The 15111-nt window shown below is 42.8% G+C and overlaps 1 protein-coding gene across 1 annotated transcript in view; it reads left to right on the plus strand.

The window, feature by feature from the left end:
* TANC1 (tetratricopeptide repeat, ankyrin repeat and coiled-coil containing 1) overlaps positions 1-15111 on the plus strand; it is a 178715-nt gene that overhangs the window by 4028 nt on the left and 159576 nt on the right. The window contains exon 2 of the mRNA XM_005859402.2: positions 14289-14368. Coding sequence (XP_005859464.1) covers positions 14308-14368 — 61 coding nt within the window. The 5' untranslated portion in view covers positions 14289-14307. The remainder of the gene's footprint in view (positions 1-14288; positions 14369-15111) is intronic.

The following is a 15111-nucleotide window of genomic DNA, read 5'->3' on the forward strand; positions in this document are numbered from 1 at the left end:
CTTAGGAGTACCCTAATTAAGTTAATAACAATGTACCTACCTATATAGTTTTAAAAAGTTGGCTCTCAAAAGAAATTTCAATCATTGTACTGTTGATATTTGGCTCTGTTGACTAATGAGTTTGCCGACCACTGGCATAAGGGAAAGTGCTTTAAAATTCAGGGATATCTTTGTGGAAGTCAGTCATTGGCCCACTCAGGTGCGCCTCTCTAAAAGGTGGCCCTGAGTATTCGTGTTTTGTTTTCTCATAAGTCTCTCCTTGTGTCCCATCCTGAGAAGAAAACGCTGTTTGCTTCCTTCATAGTTCTCCCCTTCCATCATATTGTGGTAACAAAGTTTGTCTGAGGAGAGGGTCCCCTTTAATGAATACATAAAACCAATTTGTCATTGTGGAATTTAGAAATCATTTAACCATTCTGCATCTTGATTTTTATTTTATTTATTTTTTTTACAGAATTGCCCTATAAAATTAGGGGTAATGTGTATTTTATAGGGTTGTTTTAACTGCAAAGTGACGGAGATAATGATGATGGCAGGTCCTTGGTGAGGAGTAGCTTTTACTGCCCACATTTAGTTATCGCAGGCCTACACTTTCAGATCTGAAAAGGCTTAAGCCAGCCTCTGAAGACAGGATTCAGGAAGAACTCCTGTGTGATGCGAAGGGAGGGAGGAGGGTCTGAAGCAGGAGCGGCATCGTCATCAGCTGGGACTTGTGAGAAATATAAAGTCACACATAAAGTCTCCATCCCACACCTGAAACGCAGAGACTCTTAAAAAGCCCCACAGATGACTCTGATGCACTGTATCTGGGCTGGCGTAAGAGAAACCAGGCTGCGGGCTTTGGAGCAGTCCCGTGGGATAGTGAGGGCCTCCCCGGGATGGTGGGAGGGGGTGGAGAGGAAATGGATTTGGTGGGACTTAGTAACTCGATTGACATTTATCAGACAAGGACGGAGGCTGTGAGGATATAGAGGCCTTGAGTCTGGTGGGGCACAGGCTGGTGAGTGGGTTTTGGAGGTTGGGGGACAAGGAAGATGAGCTGAATTTTGGATGTTGAGTTTGTTGCTGGGGTTGATGCCAGCAAGCCAGGAATAAGTGCTGTCATGGTAGCACAGGTGAAACAATGGGGAAGCAGATCTTTGAGCGGCCTCATAGAGCTGGCAGTTGAAAACATGGTGTTAAGATCTTTTTTTGTTTTGTTTGTTGAGCCAAGATCAGTTGGTTTGGAATTGGGTATTTGAGCTTATGGCATCCAGTTTCTCTTTCAGAAGGCTAGGAACAAATGTTAGGAATACATGGTGATACAGTTTTAAATAAAACCAAATGATCGCAATAACGTTGGAGTTTTGTCATCATGCTGTCCGTAGGCCCCATGCTGGCGCAGTAGAGACTGGTCTTACGCATCATTTCATCTTGGGAGCCAAGGTTGGAGTTCTAGTGTCTTTCTCCATGAGAGGAAGTGGAGTGCAGTGGTCAGGGTGCAGGTGGCCAGGGCAGGCTGCTGGGTTTCTCTAAGTCTCAATTTCTTGACCTCTGTCAGTGAGGACAACTATAGTTCCTACCCCCTTCTTGTTGTGAGGACTAAACAAGCTACTTCGTAGGGAAAAACTTGGCAGTGCCTGCCACAGGGTCGTTTGTCTCCACCTCTATTGGTACTTCCGTGATGGTTTGTTGGACTGGTGGGGTAAATTTAGGCCTTCGATTTATAGCAGATTTACAGTATTGAGAGGAGGTAATTTTCAGAAGTCATAATATAACTCTGAGTTGGAGATGCAATGTCTTTGTGGTTTTCAGTGAATTATCAGTCCATTGCAATATGGGCTTCATTCGGTTTGTGAGAAGGCAGAAAGGAGTTGGCTTGGGAAGTTTGAGTGCATAAAAACAAGGACCCGATCTTTAAAAACTTTTATTTTATATCCAGCTTTGTTGCAAACTCACATATCCTGTTGTACTAGAAAGACGTTTCACTGAGACCATGAAAACAGTACATCTGTGCGACATCTTCATTAGACCTCGAACAACTTCACATCCATTGTTTCTGATTCAAAGGCATTCAAGAAACATGTGTTCCTATTTTCCACTGGGTTTTAATTGGGTTTCCCCCCCTTTAAACAGAGGCATTTGGACCACACACTCATATTTAGGAAATAACTTGGTAACTGTGCTACATGTATGTGTACTAGGACCCTTCTCCGTTTGGAGACTGTAGCTTCCGAAACTCGCCACCCCACCACCCCACCCTCAACCTGGAAGAAAAGTAGCCTGTGTGTACTTGTCCATGCACGTGAGGTTTCTGTGCCGCTTCACAATGCCCATGCTGTTCCTCAGGGCTGAGCCGTGTCTTATGCCGTCTGTGTGTGTTAAGAGAAGTGGTGACAGAGTCCATGATCAAAGGTTTCACTGCAGACTTACTAAGGACTTTAATTGAGCCTTTCACTGAGTTTTACAGAACAGACATCTGATGTTCATACATGGCCTGTCACATAACTTCTGGTGTAAAGCTTGAATGTCATAGGTTTGATTAAAATTCTATGGGAGTCCTAAAAAAATAACATCTGTAACCCCAATACCTCGGAAATAGCCTGTAATTTAACATTTAGCAGAAGTGCTTTTTGCTGTTGGGCCGGGCTTGGATGCCTTCAGGTGAGTACAGAGCGGCCTTCCAGGCTTTTCTAGAACCACACAAGGCTCACATCTTTCTGGGAAGTTTGGCTGCTGCCACAGCTGAGACAATGAGCCAGACTTAGGTCATTTTATGAGTCTAGAAAAAGTCTTATGCTCTTGCAGCTGTTGTTGTAGGCCCTAACCATGAAAACAAAACCCGTCTCGGTTACCCAGGATCCATGGGAAATTGGCAATGGCCCAATGTAAGTTCATGTATTTTGGACTCTGAATTATATTTATAAATCAGGGCATCCCTGGATTTAGGGCAGGCAGCTGGGAAACGGCCTGACTGTACGAGAAGCCGTGGGGGCGGGAGAGGCCAAGCCTTGGGTACCACCCTCCTTAGGAAAGTCCGATCTAAGTAATTGCTCGATCTTAAATGTTTTTAAAATAGATAAGGAGAGCATCCCAGAAAGCAGAAAAACCAATATAAAATATACCTGTCCCAAATATTTAACCTGGCTTTCCTGTTTTTATATATTGTCTCCCTGTAAATTTCCACAGGTCTTTCTCCTTCAAAACCAGGCTCATTACTGTCGGTGAGTTTGTAATTGGCGGTGATGGACTTTCTGGTTAAATAGAGCTTTTACAGACTATTCTGAAAACTAATCATAGGGCTTGGCATGGGCTTGCTAGGAGTGGTGCATATGTGGAATACTCAATCCTGCTAATGTTTGCCAATCAGTAGATTACTGTTTAGTGCTCTGAATGTCAGTGGTTCCGTGAAGGGGATAAAACTGAGCTACTGTTTCTTTAGAAGCACGAGTTATTAGCCGAGCTCTTGGCAGGTCTAAGTAATCGTTCCAGTGAGTCTGACTCTGATTCTCTGGGTCAGGGACCCTCCCCCTGGGGACCATTGATGGACTTCATTGGATGGATGTGAATTTGGATGGGTGGAAAAGATTTTACATCTTCCTTTTCACTAACCTCTCACCAAAATGTGGCCTTTCCTTCAGTCCTGAAAGTGGGCAGCAAAACATGTACTATCAGTAGCACTCGGGGCTTTGGCACACAGAATTGAGATTTTTGTATCACATTATTGGAGGTAGTTTAAACTGTCACTTATGCCTATCACGCCTAGAAAACTACAGTAGCTGTTAGACCTGCAGTTGCATCTTGTATTTTGTGCATTAAGAAGCACACATTACTATTATCACAGATTTGCTTTTTAAATAGTATTTTGATATCTGTGTTTCAATGTAATTGATTTTTTTTTGGTATTCATATTTTTAATGTCAAAATCATTTCTAAGCATTCTGACTAGAGGGTCTAGGATAGGTTGCTGAAGCAGTTAAAAGGCTGCAAACTCTTGCCTTGAATGGCACTCTTGTATCTTTGTCATCATGCTCTGAGACTGGATTTGTTAACTTAAAAAAGAAGTAAAGTCTTAGCATACTTAGCTTTTGTTTCCTGGCATAACTTGTCTTTGACTTTTATCATCTGGAGCTCTGGTATTCCCCACTTTGGGGCGATTAGAGCGAATGAAAAAATAAAGCCATTGTCCATTCCCATGCGACCTTTCTCACAGGCCCCGGTGGCAGTCCCCTTTAACTCTGCTTACTGCCACCAAATGTGTATGGCCGGGAATTGTTTCCCTTACAAACTTGGGATAAAAACAGTGATGTGTGCGTTATTTGCTGTAGCTATGTGAAGAGAGGATGCTGTGTGGCATGTATAAATTTGATTCAGCTCTTCACAGCAGACATACCCTAATTTATATGTAAAATTCGATGTCTAAGGTTAAAACTTTATTACATCTATTGATTGTGTGAAACTGCCCAGGGAAAGAAGGTTTGGGCACCAGGCCATTCCTTGCCCCATCCCATCACCTTTTAACAAGCTTCATGCAATTCATTCAGTAAGAAACTGGCAGAAGAGGGCAGTTTTTTGAGCTCCTCTTGAATAACAGAGTTCCTACCTTCTGGGTAAGTGTCAGGATTAGGGGAAGCATTGCTCATGTGAGACAAAGGTCTCTGCCCCAAATGATCTTCCCCATGGGCAGTATGGCACACCTCCCAGTATTCTGGCCGTGAGCTCAGGAAGGGCTTGCTCATTCTAGAATGTATTTTGTTGCATGGTGCCTCCAGGCCACACACTGACAACTATGTAGTTTGAAAGAACTCTGATAAGTTGTATGCTAGGAGAACTTAAGAAACTGAACAGCAGGTGTCTCTCAATAGAAGTAAATTCTCTTTTTAAGGATAGATTTGTGGGATGCTGTTCAGGGATAGTGTATGTGTGTCCAAAGATGATTTTTTCCCCTACATGGAGGTTTTGTCTGTGATCATCTCACCAGACCCGTGGGAGCTAGTCTCTTTCATTTTTATCCAAAAAAAAAGGAGGCATGGGATAGGGATTGCATGGTTAGGCTCTGGAGCCAGACTACCTTGATGGGCACCCCGGGCTCTGCCCCTATGAGCTGTGCTATGTGACCCTGGGCATGTCACTAGCCTCTCTGTGACTTTGTAGAATGGAGATATTTATAGTACTGTACCTTCTGCAGAGGATTAAATGACTATATATACATATAATGCTTAGAGTAGAGCCTGGAATATAGTTAGTAAGTAGTAAGTTAAGTGATGGTGGCCACACATTAGAATCACCTGGGGAGTTAAGAAACAAAACAAAAAGCCTGCATGGGTATGGAGAACTCCCATCCTAATGAAATTAGGGCCTGGGGAGGCTGTAACCTGTTCAGAGCCTCGTGGGGAGTCGCTGACAGCAGTGGAGGAGGGGTTTGATGTCTTGTATTCGGGCTTTAAGTGAAAGGTCCGTCTGTCAGCTACAGAAGCAGGAGATCTCTCGGTAATGAATAGCTGCCTTTCACCGGGCATCTTTGAAGTCATCTGACCTTTTTCACTTTGAGGCCAGATGCAGTGCAATTTTAAAAATTTAATTTCTTTAGATTTATAATACCAGACGTCATTCAGCTGGCATTGATTGACCGAGGGCCTTTTAACACTTTTTGAAAAATGGACTTTCTGACATGTCCTCAAGGTCTCTTCTCCTCTCAGTCGAAAGGCCTCTCGCCCGGCCATAGATTCCTCCAGGGGCTCTTTTTTTCCAACTGTGGCGATGGTTTACCTGCTCCTGTAATTACAGTGGTTTTTTGAGCAAGAAATAGTTTCTCCCTTAAAATATAACACCTACAGGGGGAAGAGATCTGAAATTGTCCAGTCAAGTAGCAGAGGGAGCAGTGTTCCCATTAGAAGCATCTGTGGAAGGCAAAGCTGCTTGCCCAAAGCCTTTTTTTTTTTTTTTTTAGTAAAGCCTCCTCCTACCTCCATTTGGGGAGTTATAATTGATACACAGCAAGAAAGTGGTCAGTGTGAGTTAGAAATCAGCTCTATTGTATGATACAAGCGGAAAATTCAACAGGAAGGAGAAGGGAAAAGAGAAGAGCATATCAAGTGTGGTGGTTATGGAGCTCAGAGCCATAATGAAGGTTGGGACTTGGGTCTCCAGTTGTTGTAAACTTGACGCTGAGGAGCACCCTGTGGCCCTAGTCATGTCCTCCACAGAGCGATGTGGGAGAGGATGGGACCACATTCAGAGACGGTGGTTCATCTCCAAACCGGAGGTGGCTCTCCATGAGCTTTTGGCCGTATGGCCCCCAGGGCCCAGAGTTGATGTTGGCTTTCTCTCAGCTTTCCCGGGCTGGATCCATAACAACTACACTGTCACCCCCAAGCAAAAGCCACCTTGTCTTTGAGGCTAGTATTCTGTGCTCTCCTGATCATCTCTCTGTTCCCCTCTCCCCAGGTTCATCAAGGACTTTCAAGCCAGCCTGGGGTTCAAGTCCCAGTTCCTCCTCTGTTCATTGTGTGACCTTGGGAGAGTTGTCAATCTCTCTAAACTTTTCTTATTTATGAAAAGAGTTTTTATAGGTGATATTTTGAGGATAAAAAATGAGATTATATATGTATGTAAAACTCTTCATCTTACCTGACATGTAAACAAACACTAGTTAAGAGGATAGTGGTTGATATCCCAAATCCTGCCTCCTGCATTAGCATCTGAATGATCCTTCCCCAATCAAGAATAAAGTTTCTTGACTTCTTTGCTTCCAACAACCCTCACTTGAGGACATTCTACTTTACCAAACCATGGTATTAGCTATCGTGTGGACTTTGTCATTTTCCGGAATTGTTCCACATCCAAAATTCTAAAGTTCATTAAAAAGGACCAGACTTTTTCATCCACTACCCTGACTGTGTTTGCTCTTTGATGTCTTTAGGATACCATCTCTGTTCTCTCTGACTGTCATACCTCTGAAGGGCCTCACTCTCTTCCTGTTCAGCTTTGATTCCTTGTGCTGTTCATCATGTATAAGCCACGTAATTTTGACCATAAACTTGAAAATTAGTACTTGGTACCAGAAGAATTCTTAAACTATTAGCCCAACCCATTGTAGGAGAGAATTGTCGTTGGTTTTGATTTACCCTTCATAACAACCCTGCTACTCGTTCATTTATTCATTTAGTTTGTTTGTTTGTTTGTTTACTTATTTATTTCTTTTAGTGTTTGTTGTATCTTATAAGTTGCTTTGCTAGGTGCTATAGGGATTTATAGAGTTCAGCATTTTTCTCTGTGATTCTAATTGATAACCATGTATCGTTACGAAGTGGGATGTGGTATTAAAGACATCTTTTGACCACCATGGCCTGTGAAGGCTTTATGGAGAAGGCAGTATTAGAGGTTGGTTTGCCAAATTCCTTCACAATATACAAAAAGGGCTCTTGTAGCCAGAAGGAAGTATATTCTTCATATTTTCCTCCAAAAGTGAAATTTCCTTTTTGCCAGGTAGTATTTCAAAATGAGAACGTCTCTAAACAAACTTGGGTATAGTCATTTTCCAGCAACTTGAAAGACCAGCTTAGGGGAGTCAGATATTTCTTTTAACCCTCATCTGAGGATATGTTTTAATTGACTTTTAGAGAGAGAGAGGAAGGGAGAGAGAAAGAGTGAGAAACATCGATGTGAGAGAGAAACATCAGTTATCTCCCATACGTGCCTCGACCGGGGGATTGAACCTGGAATGTAGGTATATGCCCTGACTGGGAATCAAACCCTTGACATTTGGTGTACAGGGTGATGCTCCAACAAACTGAACTACCTGGCCAGGGCACGAGTCGGATATTTTAAAACACTTTTCCTAAAAGAATTTGTGTATCTTCCTAGAGAATATCTTAAATATAGGTTGAAAGTGGTTTTAATCTAATAGGAAGTTTCCACTTAATTTTGTACATCAGAACTTAAACATTTAAGTTCAGTCTTCCTGCCCCAAATAGTGTTAAATTTACATCACTTCTGACTGTCAATTGACTATGCTTTTAATAACTCACATTCACATCTGAAGTCATTTTGCCTAAGGCAAACCTAACTATAAAGAAAAGAACAGTAGAATGAGAGGTACAATTTGTAGAATGGGATTGAATAAAGACCAAATGGTTGGGCCTATGTGTCTTAGGGAATAAATTATAGCCTAATGATACCATATTTCCCAACTACGCAAATTAAGCAAAACCAAAGGCTGATTCTTTACTTATTATCACAATTGCTTTCTGGTTGCTTGATCACTAGTCCACTCTCCTCTCCTACAGCTTTTCTAGACAAAGCACCTGAATCTTAGAGAAATTCAGTGACCGGTTCCCAGTCACAATGCTAAGGCCAGGGCTATTGGACTAGGTTTGTTGATTCCTAGACTTTTTCCACCATAGGGGAAAAAATGTGAGCAAGACCTCCTGGAATTTCAAGTATTCATCAAGAGTTGGTTTTTCCCAGCCTCTTGGGATCTCTAAAAGAATGTTGAGATATGGCTCTTGCTTTCAGGAAGCTTCTAGAATGCAGTTTCCCGTGAATTTCCACCCACCAGCCAGTGCCCCCTTTGACAGCGTCCCTCCTCCACTTTCCAATGTGATCTCTCTTCTGCTTTGTTTTCTGTTATTTGCTCTTTTCTGTATTATTTATCTTGTAGGTTGCTTCAACCCCCACTGCCACCACCTATTTCTTTTGAGAAACACTAAAGGTTGCTAATGCAAAGAATAGTTCTGAAGGTAGATACAGAAGACAAAACTATTTAGATGTCTCATACTTTACTTACTGTGTTGAGAAAAAAAAATGTCAAGTCCCTAAAATTGAGGATGTTTTTGATGCCTCTTCCTTCTCTGGAAAAAAAAAATTCTTTAAAATTATGTACATCTTGCCCTAGCCAGTTTGGCTCAGTGGATAGAGTGTCAACCCGTGGACTGAAGGGTCCTAGGTTTGATCCCGGTCAAGGGCACGTACCTGGTCTGTAGGCTCAATCCCCTGTCCTGGTAGAGCTGACTTCAGGAGATAACCAATCGATGTGTCTCTCTCACATAGATGTCTGTCTGTCTGTCTGTCTGTCTCTCTCTCTCTCTCTCTCTCCTCCTCCTCCTCCTCCTCCTCCCTTTCCACTCTCTAAAAAGAAGAAAAATAATTGGATGATTAACAACAACAAAAACTATGTACATCTTAGTTCCCAATGTTTTCACTTGTAAATATTGCTACTCTGGCTTTGATTTATTTAGACAAAACAAGAGAGACCCTTCAGAGACAGCTTTGCTCTGAGGTCAGATGGATAGTTTGGTGGGAGAAGCTCTTTCAACTGGAGTGTGCACCAAGGAAGTGTTTATTCAGGATAACTGGGTAAGAAGATCTTATTCTTACCGTGAGTTTTAAGGTTGATTCAGGTGTGGACATGAAGGGATTTTACAAAAGGCAGCATGTTCCTCCTTCATATCCCACTGCCTGATGTCACAAGGATTTAACTGAGGTTCCTTGCATTCCTTGTGAATGAGAATATATAGGAATGTTCTTCGTAACTTATAAACTCCGATAAGTGTTGCTTAATTGCTTGATTTGGAAGAAATCTCTCATCTGTGTTCATTGCAGCCTCGTTAAATCTGTCAACAAATATTGAGAACAGAGTGGGTGCAAAGCCTGTGTTCTGCCTTCCGTTTGTATCTATTAACCAATAAACATAGTCCCTACCCTCAGCTCAGAGGTTCAACTTGGAATTGTATAAACAGGCAGGATGGCAGTCCAGGGGAGGAAAATTTTTAATGCTTTTGCTAGTCTGTGATTTCAGACAAGTTGGTCATGGTAACACTAACTGCCATTATGATTACTTATAGAATAGAGTTTGGCTTGCATTGAATTCATCCCACTGTTTTATTGAGGCTAATTTTTATTATATTTTATAGTAGAGGCCCGATGTATGAAAAATCGTGCAAGAGTAGGCCTTCCTTCCCCCGGCTGCCAGCACCGGCTTCCCTTTGGCACCTGGGACCTGAGCTTCTCTCCTCTGGCTATTGGCAGACACCCGGGGCCTGAGCTGGCTTCCCTCGGACCACCCGCAGGCACCTGGGACCCAGGCTGGCTTCTCTCCGGCCCTGGCTTTGTCAGGAAGGATGTCCGGAAGATGTCTGGTCTAATTAGCATATTATCCTTTTATTATTATAGATATCATGGTAATCACTGTGTAGAATGCTACCACATAGGCACATGGGACATTGTGCCTATCCCCAAAGACTTTATGCGTTAAAGAAGAAATCCAAGAAGGGAAAGTAAGCTTGATAGTTGATTTAACTTCTGGGGCTTTTAAAAGGAAGACTCTGTGGCATTTGGGAAAGTTAGGGGTTGCATGATAGTAGAGAAATAAGGAAATAGGGTGACTTCAGATCATTGGTCTTCAAAGGGTAATGGCATGTCCTCACATTTTACTTTATTTTAAATGATATTATAGGAAATTCTCTCCCATTGGTTAATTTCAGTTGTTGGGACCTAGAGGCTGGTCGTTCCTCTTTTTCTCAAAAGTGTATAACTTACAGAATTGACAGCTCAAGTTCTCTGTTTTTTTCAAATATTTTAAGTATTCAAATCCAATCATATATTTATATTACTTGCTATCCTAGAAACTAAGGTTTTTTGGGGAGAAACGGAGGAATTCTATTTGGCCAGCATTTATTTGAGGTAAGCCTGTGTATTTTGGTCCATACTGTAGTTAAAGTGAAAAAGGACACTATTTTTTACGTTTTATCCTATAATGCTTGTCTGTAAGTGCTTCCTGACCCCATGTATTGTCCTCAAGCAGCAACTCGATAGCTTCTGGCCACTCCTTTTCAGTGTGTTGGGCTTGTCATTTAATCAGTTGGGTCTGAATTACTGTGTCTGGAAGGCTGGTTTGCATCATTTCTATTTGGCTGACTTCTGTGGCAGGACATTGTTCTCCCTTTTTAGGGGAAAATGATAGTAGTTGACGTTGCTGTGGAAGGGATGTGTGTGATGATGCAGAAGGTGTCATTCAGGGAGAGCCTGCCAGCTGCCTTCATGACTGCTTCATGGTGGCATTTCCATTCAAGAATCTACCACTGCCTTCCTGTTGGTATTCATACTGGGGTCAGAAACTCAATATTCTCCCATAGATGGTACTTTGCAAAGTGACTTGCTTTAACAGAACTCATGAGAGCTTTTGTTTAAAGTTAGGACATCCATTTATTTATTCCCAGAATGTCTGTCATCAGGCCAGGCAGTTGTGTGGGGTTGACTGGGCCAGCACACTCCCCACTGTTAGGCTGAAAAGGAGCCAAATTATGAGGCGCTTCTCAGTGAACAGTATCAGGACCAGCACACTCCCCACTGTTGTTAGGCTGACAAAGGAACCAAATTATGAGGCGCTTCTCAGTGAACAGTATCAGGACAAGGGAAAGTAGCTGTGTGATGCCAGTGTTTAATAGCACTGGGCTCTGCAAGCCTGATGGGTCCCCTTCCAGAATCTGATGTGGGGTGTGTGCTTATAAGTACATAGTGTGTGTTTATAAGTGTCAGATGGGCTTCTCTGGACTCTATACCGCCACTGTTGGCCCTTCCAGCTCATTACTATAGTTGTTCTCTCTGACCCCACACCCCCTTCAGGTGGGCACAGTCTTTAGGTACGTTGATGGAATCAAGTTTCAGTTATGTCATTGGGACTCCTGGTGACTTTGCATAGCTCCACTCTGATCTGTGTCAATTTTAGAATTTAACTGACTGGGAATAGTCTTATTTTTCCCCTTCCAGGTGTGTGTGTGTGTGTAGGGGTTGCTTACTTTTGTACTCAAGTATAATCAGTTGGTGTCTCCAGGTCATAGTTTGAATAGCTTTTGAGTATACATTTAAGTTCTTTCCCTTGACTTGATATTTATGGAGGAAAGCAGAAGCTGGAAAAAAAATTGTAGCAAATATCTGATAGCCTCGTTCACTTTACTCAACTTTACTCAAGACCACTGATGTGGAAGATGTGATTATGCTAAAAACAGCTGAGCTCCCCCACAATAGGCATACACGGTGCCTGGGATGAGCTGCCCAAGTCAGTGCCTACCAGTTATTGTCCTGTGGGACCTATTTCCAAGTGGCACGATGGATGGGCTGTGGATTGATGCCAACTGGGTGATTAATCAGGATTATTCTGGAAGAGTTCAAAAGGGGCCTTGGATGAGCTCTTCAAGATTTTTCTTTGTTTTATTTGTAAAGTGTATAGTCTTTGCTAAATGGCAAACCCTGAATGTTGATTGACTTATTTGGAGAAAAAAAAATGGCTGTGCTTACTAGGCATCTCTTTACTTGATTTTGCCTACTGTTCTTTTATACCACCATGTTGCACTGTTTCTTTTAGTGTGAAGGTCAGGAGAAATCCCACAGTGTCCCTGTGGAACACACTCAGTCCTCTTCCAGATTCAGTGCTGGCCCTTTAGGTGGAATCTTTTTTCCTCTGGGTTCATTCAAAGTAGCATTAAAAAAAAACAAACAAACATATTTTTTATTGATTTCAGAGAGGAAAGGAGAAGGAGAGAAAGATAGAAACATCAATGATGAGAGAGAATCATTGATTGGGTGCCTCCTGCATGCCCCCCTACTAGGGGTTGAGCCCCCAACCTGAGCATGTGCCCTGGCCGGGAATTGAACTGTGACCTTCCTGGCTCATAGGTCAAAGCTCAACCACTGACCCATGCCTGGCTGGGCTCAAAGTAGCATTTTTAAAAAGAATTAGGCTCTAAGCCATGCCCCCTTTATGTGTCAAGACTTGTTGGGAATATGATTTAACTCCAATACATTTTGGTATCGCTGTCTCCAAATTCTGCTGATTATCTCCCTAGTATTTCTGAGGTTTGTTTGTTTGTTTGATTGCTGTTGCCCAAAGCTTTCATTGCGCGGAGGAGAGAAGTGGGGTCCACAGGAAGGATGGAGGACCCTGCTCTCTGGGAGTCTGCAGTTTGGATTCTGGCCCTGTGCTCATTAGCTGCCTGACCCCTGGGCAAGTCAGCCTCCCAGGTTCTGTGTCTTCATCAGGAAAACAAAGGGCTTGGAAAAATAAATACAGGCCTGGACCCAAATGATAAGGAAGGTCACCCCACACACTCACTGTGGTGGGATTCTGTGAATGGCGGCAGCACACTCTCCAAGCCTCTCAGCGATCCCCTCAGCACCTGTGCTCGATTCGGGGGCTGAGAGGTCACGAGGGTGTTCCCCGGAGACCACTTGAACCACTCAGCGAACGAGGCAGGTTTGCGACTCTGCTCTACCTATGTCGGAGTTTCTCCCTCCCTTCCCTGCTCTCTCCTCTTTTCTTCCTTTCTTCCTTCTTTTTCATTCAGCAGCAGCCTGCTTGCCTTCTCCCTTCTTCTCTTTAGTGCATTAGCGGTGATGTGCTGGGTAACACAACCCACTCAGGTTTGTCCCTGTTTGGAGTTGTCCAGCCATCTCATCTCCGTAGTGGAGGGAAGAGAGAGCTAAAGGAGACGGCCCAAAGGATGAAATAATGGTCCTTTTGTCTGTCTCTTTGCTGTCGGATGGTTTCATGTTTCATCTTAGGCCTGGGCCATTGTGCTGGTTTTTTTTTACATGCTCAGTACAACCCTGTTTAAAACTACAGCTGTTTTATTGAAAGGATTCAGCCCTAATGCCACTGGCCCGTGCTGCTTTCCTTCCCACCCCCCGAGAGACTCATAACTGTTTGTGGTAAAAGCCCATGCTGGTGTGTGCTGTTTGATCACATCCCCTGACATCAGTTTTAAAATGTGTTCCCACTGTATTTATTTTGCAATTGCTTATAAGGTATGTTTCATTCTGATAGCCTTCCCAAATGTTTTCCTTGTGGTTATATAATCAGTAGCATCTGTAAAACATGCCTTGGACCATGTAGCTTCCTTCTTAATCGTTATCTTTTTGATTCTCAGTTTTAATGTTTTCTTTTGATGAACTAGGGTTGGGAGGACCCGCATGCCTGTGCCAGACACCAGACTGTGATATGCCCAGATCTACCCTCATAACCTTAATTAGATGTGGAATGCTGAGAATGCACTGTTGTGGGTTTTTTTGTTTGTTTTTACTTTTATAGTAAGACAGTGAACTTCATTAAGAGTGATGAAACACTTCTTTTGTCTTTAGCATTTAGTTCCCCATCTTTATTCATAGAAAATTAACGTAAAACTCAAGGTCCCTTTATCTTATCCTACATGATCTGTTTATTTGAACTCAAGTTACCGCTAGTGTCAATATGCAGGTTATATTCTAACTTACAGCCGTTAATTCCTCTTCCCAACCCCTCCTTTTCCCTTTAGAAACAAAGGAGTTTCGAAAATGTTAAAGGCTGTGCTGAAGAAGAGCCGAGAGGGAGGAAAGGGAAGCAAGAAGGAACCAGGTATGTGTACAGGAAGGAGCTGGGGTGAGCAAGCCTGGTGGGTGTGGCAGCAGGACCCCAGCCCAGGCCGGGCCCATGTCCCTGCCTTGGGCACGGGTCAGAGAGGTGATATGTGTTAGAACAGACAGCATATTGGAGCTGTGAGAAACTAAATACATGGCTAGGTTTTTTATGAGAAGTGACTTTGATACTGAGTTTGGGTTATGAACTGAATCCTTCCCTAGAAGACTTGTTCCTAATTTTAAAAGGTCATTCAGATCCAGAGTTCCAGTTTGAGACATTGTGGGACAGCAGGTGTGTCCAGGAATTTGGTTTCTAGGAAGTTTTTTACCCTTTTCGCACATGTGATTGCATTTTCTGTTTGACCAACTGCTGGCTGCCTAGTCGTCCTCTTTTTAGTATCATATTATCCCCTTAACAAGTGTAGCCCACTCAGTGCCCATTTTATTTTGATGGGAGCTACTTAATTTGGCTTGGATTTCATTTCTATGTGTAGAGTCTGGTACATTTGTGGTCATTGTGACTCCATTCTAGTCCACTTGAGGAACTGTTCTAAGGTCATTTTAGTGACCAGTCAGTATTACACCCTCTTTCTCTTGCTAGAAAAACTACACATTGTCTACCTGTATTGTGCAATAAAATTCTGTTAGCATGGATTAATTTCCCTGAAATGGTGTCAGTTCACTCTAAATTCATGTTAACCCAGCGTTGGAGAAATACTGGTTTTCCAAGTGAGTGATTAA

The sequence above is a fragment of the Myotis brandtii genome, unplaced genomic scaffold, assembly GCF_000412655.1.
Source record: "Myotis brandtii unplaced genomic scaffold, ASM41265v1 scaffold125, whole genome shotgun sequence".
Taxonomy (NCBI): domain Eukaryota; kingdom Metazoa; phylum Chordata; class Mammalia; order Chiroptera; family Vespertilionidae; genus Myotis; species Myotis brandtii.